The following is a 17012-nucleotide window of genomic DNA, read 5'->3' on the forward strand; positions in this document are numbered from 1 at the left end:
ATCACAAGTTCAAAATATCTGCTAGTGTTTTGTATCCCTTTTGGTTAATACTAGTTTTTTTTTTTTCTCCATTTAACAGATAAAAATGGAGTGAACACTCAGTGTATCTCTATTTGTCATAGTTATTGTTAAAGATCTTAAGGTGGTGTGGTGCTGGCAGAATCATTATAATGACATTTCATCGGTCTTTATGATATAAGTTCAAATTCCACTGAGGTCAACTTTGCCTTTCATCTTTTCAGGGTCAATAAAATAAGTACCAGTTGAGCACGGGGGTTGATATAATCGACTTACCTGCTTCCCCAAAATTGCTGGCCCTGTGCTAAAATTTGGAACCATTATCAAAGATCTTGGGAAATACATAATCATCACAATTACCAACTTTTCTAATCTTTAGTTAAGGAATTAAGGTTCTTTACCTCTAATTCATCCAGGGAACCTTGAAGGAATCTTTCAAGTTGTCTTTTCAAATCAAGTTTTTGTTGATATGTTAATGGTTCATAATTGATCTGAGTTCTGTTTGCCTATAGATAAATAAATAAACAATAAGGTGAAGATCAATTTTACATAAAGATTAAAAAAATGTTCATACTAATTATATGAATGTATTATTAAGATATTGATCATAAGTTTTTGTATTTATGTATTTGTTTTGTAAGAATAAAAAAAATCTAAAGGTAAATCTGATGGTAGTGGTGATGATGTGAGGAAATGACAAAATGGCAACGATGAAAGATTTGTAAAACTTACAAGTGTGTCGTGCATAGCCAATTCTACCTTCAACTGAGAAATTTCTTGTTTCATTTTCTTTACCAAAATCTAAAAGGGAAAAACCAAAATGTAAAGCAGAACAACAGTCATTTGAAACTCAACCCAAATACTTGCATTAGACTGTACACTGCTAAAAGCACCCAAAGAGCAGGTGGTGGAGAAATATAGTCCCTCTCACTGGCTTCCACACCAGTTTCAGTTTCCATCCAACATGTTTCACTCATGAGGCTTTTGTCAATCCAAGGTTTATAGAAGGGAGACCTAAGTGCCACACAATAGAAACATGTTTTGAAGTCAATTCCTGAGCCACATGGCAATGCTTTGTGCTCATTCATTGGTTATTGTCTCTTTTGTTCTTCATTTGTGAAACTCAGATGGCACTGTGACTGTAGGCATTTTTTCTTTGTTACTTGAAGACTGTGGGATAAGAATAACCAAGAAGCATTGATTTTTTTTCTCGTACCATTTTACATTATATTGCTACTGCTTATTTTACAAACCTTAGAAGCTAATCCACAGAGTCCTGCTTATAGTGTGGAGTCCCGTCAGTTGTATGTAGTCCTGCCTACTGTAAGTATACCACGCTTCAGTTTGGTCTGGAAATAAAATATGGTTTGTTGTTGTTGTTTAGCACCAGGTCAACCTTGATCAAGAAGACCTTTGATTAATGACATTTCAGCTGTGACCATTCCATCTTTTTCTTTCACATAAAGTATCTAAGACAATATGCAATCTTGTTTTGTTTATGTTTTTGTTGGTACAAGATGGGGTTTCAGGGAGGAAAAAAGATTCTGCATTCCTGGTTTGGCACTCAGTAAAAAGAAAAGGGAAGAGGAGGTCATAATTTTCTCCAGGGGCTTGATTAGGAAAAGGGAGATTGAACTAGATCAGGACTTAACCAACAACCATGGAAATTCTTTCATTCAACTGTCCATTTGTAATTGGAAATTGCAAGACTGAATCACCATTGAATATATATAATTTCCCCACCACCTTATGCGTTTATTTTTTTTTAAAAATCATGCATTTTGTTTTATAATAGCCTTATCCATGCTCGCAATGATATGCCTTAGTGTGAATTGAATTAATCCTCAGCTTCTGATCAAGCACAATGATATATAAATTAGTGAAGATTCAGATGGTCTGGTACACATATATGATGACTAAGATGGGATACAGCTTAATAACAATCGGATAGGTTCTAACAAACTGAACAAAGATTTCTTTTCAATTTCTATGCATTAAAAAAAATTTCTCCCACCTTACTATCATTTCTCAAACAACCTAAAAATCATTTATTAAATTCTCTCAATCTCTCTCTCTCTCTTTCTCTCCATATTTACTTAGTGATCTTATCAATTATACTTTGGCAGGTAGAGTGAGATGAAATGTCTAGACATATCTCCCACACTTGCAGATGAAAAGATAATGGTAGTCAATAATTATTTCTGTTACACATTCATATCTATGTGTTTGCGTATGCCAAACTACATCCCCACTCTTGGCACTATTTTGTTAGTGAACAGTACAACTGTGTGTAAAGTATATAATGTAACACTACGCTGAATGTCGAGTCCGTGTATCATGTAAAGCAAATAAACACGTAACAAAAACAATGGTCTTCATTTGGTTGTCCATCCCATTAGAACCCAAACTACACATAACATGGTGGCAGCGGTAAATAATTAAACGGAAACTGTGCCTTTACAACAAATCAGAAACGCAACGAACCAAGAAATTAACAAACAAAACATGGCTTCGTCTTTGGACAACATACATGACGATCCAAGATGGCGACCCCCGTCGCCGTACAGATGAATCTACATCCGATTATGGATTGGGACTCCGATGATATTTTGGAAGCATTTAAAAAGTTTAAACAGAAAACTCAACTAGCTTTCAAAAGTTTCCTGAAAGGCACAACTGATGATGAGAAGGTAAGCTATATCCTTTTGTGGTCAGGTAATAAAGGAATAGACCTATACAATAGCTGGGATATGTCAGAATCCGACTGCAATAACCCAGACACACTTCTTGAGAAATTTGAAAGGCACCTAGAGCCCAGGTCGAACCATAGAATTCACAGATACGAATTCCAGGGCCTGAAATAAGCCCCACAAGAAACAATTGACAATTTCCTGTCAAGACTGAAAAATGTTGCAGAGAAATGCAAATTCAAAGACAGGGAGGAGAGAATTGTAGACCAATTAATATGGAGGTGTGCCCACAAAGAAGTACAAAAATCACTAATAGGTAAGGACACTCTCCAGTTGGTAGAAGCAGTAGACACTGCAAGAGCATTCGAAGCCACTACCAAACAGATGGCCTCACTTAGCTTACAAACAAGCTCACTTGGTAGCAGTGTAGATACTGTATCTAGGCACAGGACACATACCCACAAACAAAGAACATGCCAGTACTGTGGTACGGAGCATGAATTTAATAACCAAAAAAAATGTCCTGCATTCGGTGCACACTGCAAAGGATGTGGAAAACTTAACCACTGGAAAAAAATGTGTAGGGTAAAAAAATCCCAGAGATACAAGCCCCAATTTTCAAAGAGGAGCAGAAATAGAAGAAGAGAGATACATGCACAACAACAGGAACAAAACACCTCAGAGGAGGAATTCTTGGCAATCGGCATAATAAATGTGCATGAGATGGGAAAGGACAACCGGAAGAAAGAAGATGAGGCATACACGACAATAAGAATTCAAAAGAAGGCCGGAAGGAAAAGAACAAACATAGACTTAAGGCTGAAGATAGACACTGGGGCCCAGAGTGATATCTTGCCTGTCAGCTTATACAAGAAGATGTTCCCAGAAAATATGACAGAAGAGGATAGGGTCAGGAAAGGAATCCTCACACCAAGTGATGTGGTCCTCACTGCGTACGGAGGTACCAGGATTCCACAACTGGGGAAAACAACGATTAGGGGGACACACAAAGGGAAAACAATCGAGTGTACATTTTATGTCACAAGAACAGAAGGCCCAGCAATTCTTGGACTCGATACCTGCAGGAAGTTAAATATTGTGTCGGTCAATGCTGAAGTGAAAGCAGCTCCAAGCAGGATTGACAGTGATATGCCTATCAAAGACCGACCACCAATCACAAACAAACAGGAGATGGAAGGACTAAGCAGAAAGGTCCACCACATTGTAAATGTGACAACCACAAAGCTTGCGGAAATCAAAGAGGAGACCAGCAAAGATGAAGAACTTCAGCTCCTTACTCAGATGGTGATTCAGGGGTGGCCAGAAAAGAGACATCAGGTGCAACCCCTGATTCGTGAATATTGGGCCATCCATGATGATATATCAGTGGAGAATGGAATCCTGATGGCTGGATCCCGAATCATTATACCCAAGTCAATGCAAAGGGAGATTCTTGACAAGATCCACCAAGGGCATCTAGGAATGGAAAAATGCAAGCTCCGAGCCAAGTCAGCAGTATATTGGGTAGGCATGTACAAAGACATAGAAAAGACAGTTTCTACATGCCGCATCTGCCAAAAGTACAGAACCTCACAGCAAAAGGAGGAAATGATATCTAGTGACATCCCAAGAAGGCCATGGCAAACTATTGAAGTAGATCTATTCACAGAGGGCCAAGAATGGTATTTAATAATGGCCTGCTACTACTCCAAATTTCAATTTGTGAGAAAAGTGAAAGACCTGACGGCCAAAACAATCACTACAGTGGCTCGAGGACTCCTAGCAGAGCAAGGAATACCAGAGCAGATCATATGTGACAATGGAACCCAGTTCACATCACAAGAATTCAAAAAGCTAGCCGATGAGTATGGGTTCAATATTACAATTTCATCTCCACACTATCCCAAAGGCCATGGGTTTATAGAAAGACAGGTGCAGACAGTGAAGAGAACACTAGTCAAATGCCGAGAGACTAAGGAAGACCCACACCTGGCACTTCTGTCCCTACGAGCGACACCACTGAGAGCTGATATGAAATCCCCAGCAGAATTGCTGAATGGCAGGAAGTATAAAACTACCCTGCCAACTAAGATCCAACCTCCTATTGACCAGGAAGAGACAAGGGCAAAGCTAGCAGCCACTCAAGAACAATCACAGAGGTATTACAACAAACATGCACAATATTTACCTGAGATACTTGGAGGACAACATGTGCATACTCAAGATCCCATAACTAAAACATGGATCCCAGCAAAGGTTGTCAGTAGAGCTGAAACTCCAAGATCATATATAATAGAAACGGAATCTGGTAGGCAGCTGAGACGCAACAGGGCCCACATCCGCCCAACACCAGAGCTGTTTTGGACAACGTGTACAACACCTGCTGCATTAGTGACAACACCCACAGAATCATCACCCCAACGTGCACCAACCACCTATCAGCAGCCCAACAACACACCTCAGACACCGGTGTGAAGCATAAGATCCACCAGATGGAGAAAGAACATTCTGCCACCGGTTCGATACCGTTAAAGAAAAAAAAAAAAGAAAATGAAAAGAGAAGTATCTAATTCAGCTAGACTACAAAGCAGAGGCAGAATAATCTCACGACTTCTGCTGTAGGATTGCCACCTCAGGCTGACAATCCATAGAGCAAGGGAGACTACTCTTGTTGTCTTCACTGCCAAAAGACCCCTTTATTTTTTTTTCAAGAAGAAGGGATGTTACACATTCATATCTATGTGTTTGCATATGCCAAACTACATCCCCACTCTTGGCACTATTTTGTTAGTGAACAGTACAACTGTGTGTAAAGTATATAATGTAACACTACGCTGAATGTCAAGTCCGTGTATCATGTAAAGCAAATAAACACGTAACAATAACAATGGTCTTCATTTGGTTGTCCATCCCATTAGAACCCAAACTACACATAACAATTTCAATTCCTATTTGAGATTATTTTAGCATTTCTAATGTTTCAAGTATAAAAAAAAACTTCTACTCATTTAACTAAAGTTAAATCAGTTTATTTACTTTTATATTCCGTGGCCATAATCTTGATTCTATAACCAACTGGTGTCACACTTGCCACTTGCGTACTTAATCAAATTGTGAGTGCATAACATAACAGCTTTATCACCACCCACAATAAAAGTAAATGGAAAGCTCTAGAAAAGGTAAATTACAGATTTCTAAAACTACTGCATTGAGTTATGAAGTAGGTGAGAAAAAAAGTCATAATGAAATTGGTGGAAAAGAAAGCTAGAGTGAATAAAGTGCAGCTTGAATCCTATCTGCTGTACTTTGGTGAGAAATAAGCAGGGAAGATGTGGCTATTTGAACCAAATATGAAGACGTTAAAAGTAAATTATTATTTGAAGTGAATTTAGGAAAAAGCTAAGTTAGGTGTCTGTTGAGGTTCTACCTTTATCTCTATGTTTCTTTTAATCCTTGAAACTTCCTCAAGCAAGTATAAATCAGAAAAAGCATAGGAATTTTTTGTATGGAGAAAAGCACATTCTGATTGTATTTTGATTGTCCAAGAACTGAAAGTAAGTTTAAAATATGGGAAAAATAAGCTCGTTCAAAATATGTTATAATAAGCCTTGCACAATCCTAACCAAGACTGAGGTATAAGTTAGCTTCCTTCAATGAATTCTTGCTATAAAAGAAGAAAGCAGTGAGGAAGCCTGTGTAATGTAATACAATCAATATGTACCCAAATGGTACCAAATACGCAAGCATCAAAATGGTACTCATAAAAGATTTTGAAGTAATAATACATGTATATATGTTTAAAAAGGTAAACCTACCTTATGGTCATCATATCTATTCACAGTAGGAACCATTGGCACACACATCATTCGAGTGGCAAACCGAAGGGTCGATATCTGTCAGGGAGATATTGTAACAGAAATTAAGACTGGTTTGAAATTTTGGCACAAGGCCAGCAATTTCGGGGGAGCGGGTAAGTTGATTATATCAACTCCAGTGTTCAATTGGTACTTATTTTATTGACTCCAAAAGGATAAAAGGTAAAGGCAACATCAGCGGAATTTGAACTCAAAACATAAAGAGATGTAATGCCATCAAGCATTTTGCCCAGTATGCTGACAATTCAGCCAGCTCATCACCTCATAACAGAAATTAACCCTTTTGTTACCAACACAGCTGAAATCAGCTCTGGCTCTCTAGCACAAATGTCTTGTTTTCATTAGTTTTGAACTAAAATCTGCCACCAAACCTTAGTCACAATTTATGTTCCTAACACTAGCTTAGTGATAACTAAGTTATTTTACTAAATTCTTTGTTATATTTAAGATTAACTGAAAGACACACAGAGCATCTCAAAATAAACGCAGAAACAAAAGGGTTAATATTAAAGAAAATAATTAATATAATGAAAAATGCCTGGTGCCTTGCTGTACTCAAGAAGAAATGTACTCCACAGCAGAAGTGTTAAGACCACTCTCTCTGGTAGTGTATAGCACTCATGGCAATGCCACGTAAAAGCACCTGTGCAATGCCATTTAAAAGCACCCAGCACACACTGTAAAGTGGTTGGCATTAGGAAGGGCATTCAACCATAGAAACCCTGCCAAATCAGACTGGAGTCTGGTGCAGCTCCCCAGCTTGCCAGTTCTGGTCAAACCATCCAATCCATGCCAGCATGGACATTAAATGTTCTGATTGCATTCTGATTGTCCAATTAAATGATGGTGATGAAGATGATGATGATGACGACGATGAACTGTTTCTAATTTAGACTCAAAGCCAGTAGTTTTGAGGGAAGTTGATACCAATGGTCCCACTATCTGACTGGCACTATTTTTTTGACATTCAGAAAATGAATGGCAAAATTAACCTCAAAAGCATTCGAACTCAGGATGTATAAAGAGCTGGAACAAATAACACAAGGTATTTTTACCTAATGTTGTAACACTTCTGTCAGTTCATCACCTTTTAATATTAAAAAAATAATGCTTTCTGATTTAGGCAGAGGGCTAGTAATTTAAAGGGGAGAGAGAAAGTTGATAACATCAACCCCAATAATTGACTGGTACTTTATTTTATCAACCCTAAAAGGATAAAAGGCAGAGACAATCATGGCAAAATTTGCAGTTGGAATGTAAAGGGACAGAAAGAAAGTTCTAATGATCCAGCCAATTAATAATAATAATTCTTTCCTTCTAGTACAGATACAAGGTTTGAATCGTGAGGGAAGAGACAAGAAATGATACTATATTTTATTGACCTCAAAAGGCTGAAAGGCAAAGTTGACCTCAGCAGGATTTCAATTTTTGTGATATTTTTGCTGCTTTTTAATAAAGCATGTTATTCTATCTCTGGTATTCGAGTACTATTTTTTACCACCTTGTGCTTACTCTGGTATATATATATATATATATATATATATATATATATATTATATATATATATAAATTATTAAGGTGTCTATTTGCAATTTACAACAGAAAGGCAACATGTATAGTTGTCACTAAAGTGACAGGGAGTGCTGGTGAGCAACCAGCACTGCCGGAAATAAGAGTCAAATCAACTCTTAGCCATGTAAGAGTACTTTTCTAATGACTGACGAGGGAGACAAGCTTCCTACAGCAAGTGAGATGGAATCATCAGCACTGATTTCAGATTTATATATATACATACATACAACAGGCTTCTTCTAGTTTCCATCTACCAAATCCATGCACAAAGTTTTGGTCAACCCAAGGCTATAATAGAAGTCACTTGCCCAAGATGTCACACAGTGGTACTGAACCTGGAACCATGCAGTTGGGAAGCATGTGCCTCTTACCTCAGTCCCACAGCATGGCACCTTGGGCAAGTGTCTTATACTTTAGCCCTGAGTTAATCAAAGCTTTGGAAGCAAATTTGGTTGGTGGAAACTGAAAGAAGCCCATTTTATATAATGTGTGGTAAAAAGCTTGCCCAAGGCTCCATGCAGTGGGACTGAAACTGAGACAACATGGTTGTTAAGCAAGTTTCTTAACCACATATCCACACCTAAGCCTATGTAACATAATAATGGTCATAATTATAATACTAATACAGAGTAATAAAATGGTAGTTCCATTGTTTATTGGTGTTTTTCTGTTGATATGTCAACACTGGGTGAGATAAAGAGGAAGAGAGACAGGTGAAGGGAAAGATGGAGAGATAAGTTCTATAGAAAGATAAAATAAGAAAAAAAATTCAACCTAGACAGAAGAATGAAAACTGCTACTGTGAAATGAAATATTTATAAAGTCCCATGGTAGAATAAAATAATTACAGACAAAAAAGAAAATAGCTACAATAAAATGAGTCAATTGGAGTCATACAGTGTACAGAAATAGCCCAAACAGGAACATGTGTATTAGATAAGAAATCTGAAAATTATGGAGGACTAATCAAGTCACAATTCAACAGTAATGTAAAACGAAAAGTAGGGGAAATTAAATAATTGTGATAAAACTGTATGGTAGACTAAAACAGCAGAATTAAAATAATAAAGCAGGTTACAATAGCAATGTTAAACAGTATTGTTGAATAAAGTGGTAGTATTGAAGCAGTATGGTAGATTAAAATAGCTATAATAAAAACAAAAATAGGTAGACTGAAACAGAGGTATTAAGTATGGTAGACTAAAATAACAAAATTAAAATAGTATGGTAGACTGAAATGTCCAATAATTGTATTAAAATCATAAGACATACTAAAATAGCTGTGAGAAAACAGCAGGCTAGACTAAACAGTTGTAAATACAATATAGTAAGCTAAAATAACAGTGTTAAGACAGTGTGGTAGACTAAAATAGTTTAATAAATGTATTAAAAGTTTATGGTAGACTAAAATAGCTGTCTTAGAACAGTAGGGTAAGGTAAAATAACTATGCTAAAACTACAGTAGGCAACATTTCAAATCTCACAAAAGAAATTATGAAGGATTAATGAATGGAAAGAAGCTCAGTTAAAACAGAACTCTTGAACCTATGTTCAGAATGGAAAAGTGGATGTAAAAGAACTGATGATGATGATGATGATGATGAGATCAAACCAACCAAAGCAATCATCAACAGAGCCCATTGATAGGTTAACTGAATATGATTTTATTCCTGATTTAGCAATAATTGAGCCACTGACCACCACCACCACCACCACCATCAAAGGTGAGGAGGAAGAGATAACTTAAATACACCAATATTAGGACAAACATCAAACAGTCAACTTGATATGAGATTTATTTATTCATCTATTACTTACCGTTTCTTCAATTTGTTGCAATTCTCCCCAGACATTTGCAATGAGCACAGTATTACTGTGACCTCCAATTGAATCCTTCAAAAAGTGAGTCAGTTTTGACTGACGGAATGGAATATGATCTCTCTTTTTGTCCGCCATTGCTACGACGACTTGTTCCAAAAATGACAGTGATTTATTTATGTACAACGCTTCTGCCTGTGTCTTAGCAGCTGACTGGTTCCACAATGGAAATTGGAAAGGAGGGGAAAATGGTAAAAAAAAAAAGAAGAGAAACTTGGAGAATTATAAGAATTATACAGTAAATAAACATAGAAACTGAAGTAGAATGTCAATAACCAGGCTTTAAAACTATAATGAAAAGGTTTGATACTTAATGCTGTATATTATAGTAAAGATTATTTGCCAACAGAATGTGGCAGCCCTGGTTGGGACGAATATACCTGTTGTTTAGTTCCAGGAAACATTGTCTCCAGCTGGCTGTATGACACACTGTGTCCTTATATATGTTCGAACAGGGGAGTTTAGCATCCGCACCCAGTACAAAGAACAGGGGTTGCTGAAGTCCCCTGTTCGAAAATATATAAGGACACAGATAGTGTGTCATATAGCCAGCTGGAAACAATGTTTCCTTGGGCTAAACAACAGTAACATTCGTCCCAACCGGTACTGCCACATTATGTTGGCAAATAATCTTCACTTTAAGGTACTGTTACTGAACATCTCTTGTTCAGAGATTTAGAAATATAATGTTTCTAGTTACTGTATATTATCACCATTATAAAATAATAACAAAGTACAAGTATAATACTGTATACATGGTTTTAATGGCCACATTGACTGGAAACCATAGAAACCATGCCAAGCTGTGTTAGAATGCTATGGTACCATTGTAGAACAGTCCTACAAGAAGTTTGTGGTACATTTTTGTGATATGGTCATCTTATTTCTTTACTAACCACAAGGGGCTACACACAGAGGAGACAAACAAACGGATTAAGTCGATTATATTAACCCCAGTGCGTAACTGGTACTTATTTAATTGACTCCCAAAAGGATGAAAAGCAAAGTCGACCTCAACGGAATCTGAACTCAGAACGTAGCAGCAGACGAAATACCGATATGCATTTCGCCCGACATGCTAACGATTCTGCCAATTCACCACCTTTTTTTTTTGTTTTCAACAATGAGTGCAAGATAGTGATATGGTCGTCTTAAAGTCAGAAAACATATAATGCAATGAATTAATGATGTGTAAGCAGTGTGTAATTTGACCCTATAATGTAATTTACAATAATTATAAACTTTCTGCATGTGTGTAAATTAAACTCAAATATATAGGACAATTATACAGAACTGTTGTTTATATTTGTCATGTGTATTCAATTTAGTTTAATTTACACATAAGCAGTGTTGGCTGAAAACTATACAGCTTTAACAGAAAGTGGTTTAACATTTCACTTAGGCACAATGATACTAATAGCCCAGTGTTAGAACTCAATATTGTTATGCCAGAGAAAAAAGCAGTAATTGAGTACAGAGCATAGTAAGAAATTGAATAAACGACAATGGGAATAACTATAGCATGACTGTGATTTGAACCTATGGCATTTTGGTGACTCAGACTTACAAAATGGTTGTATGAGATAGTTGATCCAACTCTCTTATAACCCACAGATCCAGCAGGACATGCTTTGACCCAATCTCGTCTCAGCCGACACTGCACATGTTCATTTGTTATACAGTAGTTCGTGATGTCTTGTGCAATGTTATAATCATGGCACCTTTTTATTCATTGTCTCATCTCTTTATAATTTAGGGAGAGGAAGGGTTTTGTCTTTGCCTTTTGTGAACCCCACAAACTGGTGAAGCCAATATGGTTAGAAGTCCAAATTGGAGTTTTGTAAGTTGATGTTTTTTAGGAAAATGTGGACAGAGAAGAATGTCAATATTGTCCTATTTTTCAAGGCAGCGAACTGGCAGAAACGTTAGCACGCCGGGTGAAATGCTTAGCGGTATTTTGTCTGTCTTTACATTCTGAGTTCAAATTCTGCCGAGGTTGACTTTGCCTTTCATCCTTTCGGGGATGATAAATTAAGTACCAGTTGCATACGGGGATTGATCTAATCGACTGGCCCCATCCCCAAAAATTTGGGGCCTTGTGCCTGGAGTAGAAAAGAATATTGTCCTATTCTTCTTCATAAAAAGAACTGGATAATGTGGCTAGTCTGGGATTGTAAGGTGATGAAATGAGGATGACAAATAGAGAAGTAGGGATTGGGAAGAGGTGACAGACATCTTGTTAGTTGAGAGGAGGAGAGGTTGTTAGGGAAACAGTAAAAGAGGCAGAGAGAATAAAAATAGTCATCTGTGAGTTAGCTGTTATGTGTTGTTAGGTGAGATTCATGAATCAACCAGATGGTATTTCTTTAGGAAATGAGGATTAGGATGTTCACATGTGCCGTAGACACCCTGTGGGATGTGGTAAGAAGTTTGCTTCAAAAGCACATGCTGAGTGATACCCAGCATGGTCTTCGACCAGGTAGGAGCTGCCTGACCCAGCTCTTACAACATTATGACTGGGTGTTGAAGCAGTAACTCAACAAATCAAATGTAGACGTAATCTACCTAGATTTTACAAAAGCTTTTGACAAGGTGGATCATGGTATGATATGCCACAAACTGCGTGACCTCGGCATAGCTGGAAAACTTGGAGTGTGGTTACATGACTTCCTGAAAGATAGGAGTCAGGCAGTAGTGGTTAATGGAGCCACCTCTATGAACACACAAATAGTGAGTGGTATTCCACAGGGCACTGCCTTGGGACCACTGCTTTTTATAGTGGCCCTCTCAGATATGCCCCCAAATGTCCGGATAGCCACTCTGGCAAGCTATGCAGATGATACGAAAGTCTCGCAGAAAATACAGAACCCCAGCGATTTTGCACACCTGCAGCAGGAGTTGGACTCAATCTACAGATGGGCTGAGGATAATAATATGCAGTTTAATGCTGAAAAATTCCAGGCCCTGCGCTACCAGCATCCAAAACTGAATATTAAACTTACAGGATACACCGGTCCACAGGGAATTTCAATCCCAGAGCCTAAGTCTATGAGGGACCTGGGTATTGACATGAGTGATGATACCTCTTTCCAAGTGCACATTACCAGGATGGCGACAAAGTGGTTCAGTCTCAATGCATGGCACCTTGGACAAGTGTTTTCTGCTATAGCTGCAGGCTAACCAAAGTCTTGTGAGTGGATTTGGTGGACAGAAACTGAAAGAAGCCTGTCATGTATACATGTCTGTGTATGTCTGACATATATTTAAGATTAATACTAGTCAAACTCAATTTAGAATTAATTAGTTATAGTTCATCACCACCTCTCATTAAAATGTACAGCACCCCATTGCAGCATATCTGGGAGCACATGGTCCTTGGTTAGACAGAAAAACAAATACAACAACCTATGCGTCATAGAACTGTTTGATCAATATTGACTTTGTGGGATGAGGGACATTGGTGATGGCAATAACAACAACAAAGATACAACACTTCTGGCCACCAATTCTAGCTAAAACACAAACTCATTTTGGAATTCTTAATTGATAATAAGTAGATAATTAACAGAAAATCTTTACTAAAAGATGACTGGAAATAGCTAAAGCAATGTGCATCTTCTAATACCTGTCAGCCCTGATTAAAATTAGTCCAGCTGATACCATCATTCATTTTGTTTTTGTTTTTTTCACATATATTGTACAAGGAGTACTTCAACCATAGGTACTTCCTATTTTTAAGGTATTAAGGTGGATTTCAGAGATATCATCATTTTAATGTTAACTTCAATCCACTTCACCATACTTGCAGGGGTCAGAGAATGTTTACTGAAGTAGATTTTCTGCAGTTGGGTTTCCTTCCAGTAGCCACCCTCACTCATTTTTAAGTAAGCAAGGTACTATTTTCCCATGGCTAAACAGACATGTTTTTGCAGATTATTGGAAATGAATGACATTATCTGTGACACTCATTTACAACTATCATGGAATGTCAAGACAAGAGTACACACACACACATGCATGCATGCGCACACATGCACGCACAGAATGAGCTTCTTTCATTTACTGTCTAACCCTAATCCCAAATCCACTCACAAGGCTTTGGTTAGTCCAGGGTTATAATAGTAGACACTTGCCCAAGATGCCACACAGTAGGACTGAACCTGATACCATGTGGTTGGAAAGCAAGCTTTTCAACCATAGAGTCATGCCCACTTCCATGTGGTTGCTATTTCCAGCAAGTGCATACAGGACCTCACATTAGCTCATACTTAATTATACTGCAAATAATGACTGATAAGACATGGTTCTATGGTACCTCTCAAAATGTTACCATTTTTTTTTTGTTATTTTTATTTTGCCATAACCTAATTAACATTCGCTTCCTTCCCAAAACTGTGTTAATCAGAAACACCCATCCTGCTTCAAAAGCTGTTAAATTCTAGAGCCACTCCCAAATGGAAAATTGCAAACTTGGAATTACTACTTCTTCTGCATATATTTTGATTTCAAGTGCCTTTGAAACAGAAACAGCTCCCAGCTGTCTTCAGCTTTCATAATACTCAACAGGTAAAAGCCTTTCACTTTGATTGTTTACACCATAAGAATATAGAAAATCTAAGAGACATGATATAAATTATTTTTAATGATGGAACCCAAATAGATAAAGCCATAAATCAGTGATTCTCAACCATTTTCTGTCTATGGACCCTCTCTGATTCCTGTCTTATCTACCAGACCCTCATAGCCAGTTGAAGTTTTAAAAAAAATCGCATTATATTTTTATAAATAAGGAACTGTATTTAAAAAGTTTTTGGAATATTTTGTGTATTGTAGAAGTATATCCAATATATTGCATATAATATCTAAAAGTTGAATCTTATATGGGCCCCCAAGGATCCTGTGGATCCCGGTTGAGAACCACTGTCATAATTAATAGCATGAAAATACTGGCTTAAAAAGCCCCTTTGACCTTTTCCAAGCAAGGGGCTTTTATCCCAATATTAACATGCTTTTATTTGTAACTTCATCTGCTTTGAGTTCCACCATTAAAACCAATTTCTTTTACATTGAATAAATGACGAATGGGAAAACACAGTCAATGAAATCCATCTACCTGAGTTTTCTTGAGCCTCTCTGAGCCAGCAAGATCAACGAAATTGAGCTTTGAGATAGTATATTTTGCGTCCGAATCCACAGAAGAATGGGACTTTAATAAAAGAAAAGAATAAAAAAAATCTACTTAAGTTAATGAATCTGCAAAGTTTAATTAATCAAAGAATATGTGGTAGGAGGAGGTTGGTAAAAGACTCAGAAGTAAAGAGAAGGAAGATGAAAATGTAAGCAACTAAATATCAAAGAAGTAAAATCTAAAAACTGCTCATCATCATCATCAACAGCAGCAGAACAGTCATTTAAAATACATGAATGAAACATGAGATTAATATAAAAATTCAATTTCCAATAATGATTTCTTAATTAGGAATGACGACTTTAGGTAATTAAAAAATATGCTTACACTCGGTCATAAACCAATACTTGCCATGGAGTAAGCGTTACCTACCTGAGTTACAGAAGTCAAAGACGTCAGTTATAAAATGATGCAAACTGTCAGATATGATAGTTAGGAAAAAGTCATAGAAAAATTAAAATTTAAGTGTCTTAGCCAAAAATATATTAGAGATGCTGTTACCCACCCAAGTGACTTTACTCACTCAACCACTGTAACTCACCTTCTCCAACAATTCTGAAAAATAAAGTGGGAAATGGTGATGTTCCTAACTTTTCAAAGGTCCTAGTAAATTAGTAAAAATAAAACAGAACCAATTAAGATTAGGTCTGAGCCACAAAGTCAGTCCATTGACAATTCACCTCTTCTTTAAAGTGCTTGCATTCCACTTTGGGTAATATAAAATGTTATAGATTGGAAAGTACTTTTACAGAATAATATAATTATGTCATGATCTACCAGTAATAAAATGAGGTAATTAAATGCATCTCTTAGAATAAAAAAATTAATAATGGCACATTGCTGTACTCAAGAAGAGCCACCCACCACAACAGAAGTGAGATCCTGAAACCAAGCTGCCACATAAAAGCATTGGTGTGGGTGTTGGTAACACATAAAAAGCACCCATTACACTCTGTAAAGTGGTTGGTGTTAGGAAGGGCATCCTGCTGTAGTAACCAAACCAAAACAGACTATGAAACTTGGTGAGTTCCCTGGCCTTGCTAGTTCTTGTCAAACCATCCAACTCATGCCAGCATGGAAAACAGATGTTAAATGATGATGATGATTTTGACAGAGAATAAATGCCCTGATGCAATACCAGTCAGTGGCTCTCATGGCTTTTGATCTTAACTGTTTGGAAATGCTCTCATGTACGTTGTTTTGTCTTGGTATAAAAGATGGGCTACAGCAAATATTCTGCTCAATATCACAGATTTGCTTGTTAGTTGCTTGACCTTAACCAGTTGAGCATGTCCCTTAGTCACTGATGATATGTGCATCTCTGATCACAAGCAGGGGGAGTTATGGCCATGTGTTGAGAGGGATTCTTTGCAGTTTGAATAATCCATCCCTGAAAATATTGGTGTTTTTTCAACATCCTTAAACAACCCTTATTCAGAGACCTTTTGAGTGCAATGACCAGAAGAAAATTCTAACTGGGCCCTACCTGCAAGATCATGTGCTGTATATCTTGATATGAGGTCACCATGCTGTACATATATCATTCTGATGCAAGTACCCTTCTCAGATGGCTAGTCATGACAGCTTTGTATATTTGTACCTCAGTATCAATTTGACAGCTCTCTCACTCAATAATAATAATAATTACCAATATTTACCTCCACAAAAATAGTAAAAATACAATGAGACCGTGACGAGTGACTGTTGAGACTGTGTTGACCAATAATCCGGTTCGTTTCGCCCTGCAGAGAATATTATAATTAAATTTAGTAAAAAATGACACAATCTATG

General features: G+C 37.2%; 1 protein-coding gene across 2 annotated transcripts in view; it reads right to left on the minus strand.

Moving 5' to 3' along the window:
* Window positions 1–17012, minus strand: part of LOC115215106 (kinesin-like protein KIF9) — a 65755-nt gene that overhangs the window by 18187 nt on the left and 30556 nt on the right. For both annotated transcript variants that reach the window (XM_036505660.1, XM_029784277.2), the window contains exons 5-10: window positions 16880–16963; window positions 15147–15239; window positions 9974–10186; window positions 6524–6601; window positions 751–819; window positions 420–524 (exon numbers count right to left, since the gene is read on the minus strand). In XM_036505660.1, coding sequence (XP_036361553.1) covers window positions 420–524; window positions 751–819; window positions 6524–6601; window positions 9974–10186; window positions 15147–15239; window positions 16880–16963 — 642 coding nt within the window. The remainder of the gene's footprint in view (window positions 1–419; window positions 525–750; window positions 820–6523; window positions 6602–9973; window positions 10187–15146; window positions 15240–16879; window positions 16964–17012) is intronic.

Source organism: Octopus sinensis, linkage group LG8 (genome assembly GCF_006345805.1).
Source record: "Octopus sinensis linkage group LG8, ASM634580v1, whole genome shotgun sequence".
Classification (NCBI taxonomy): domain Eukaryota; kingdom Metazoa; phylum Mollusca; class Cephalopoda; order Octopoda; family Octopodidae; genus Octopus; species Octopus sinensis.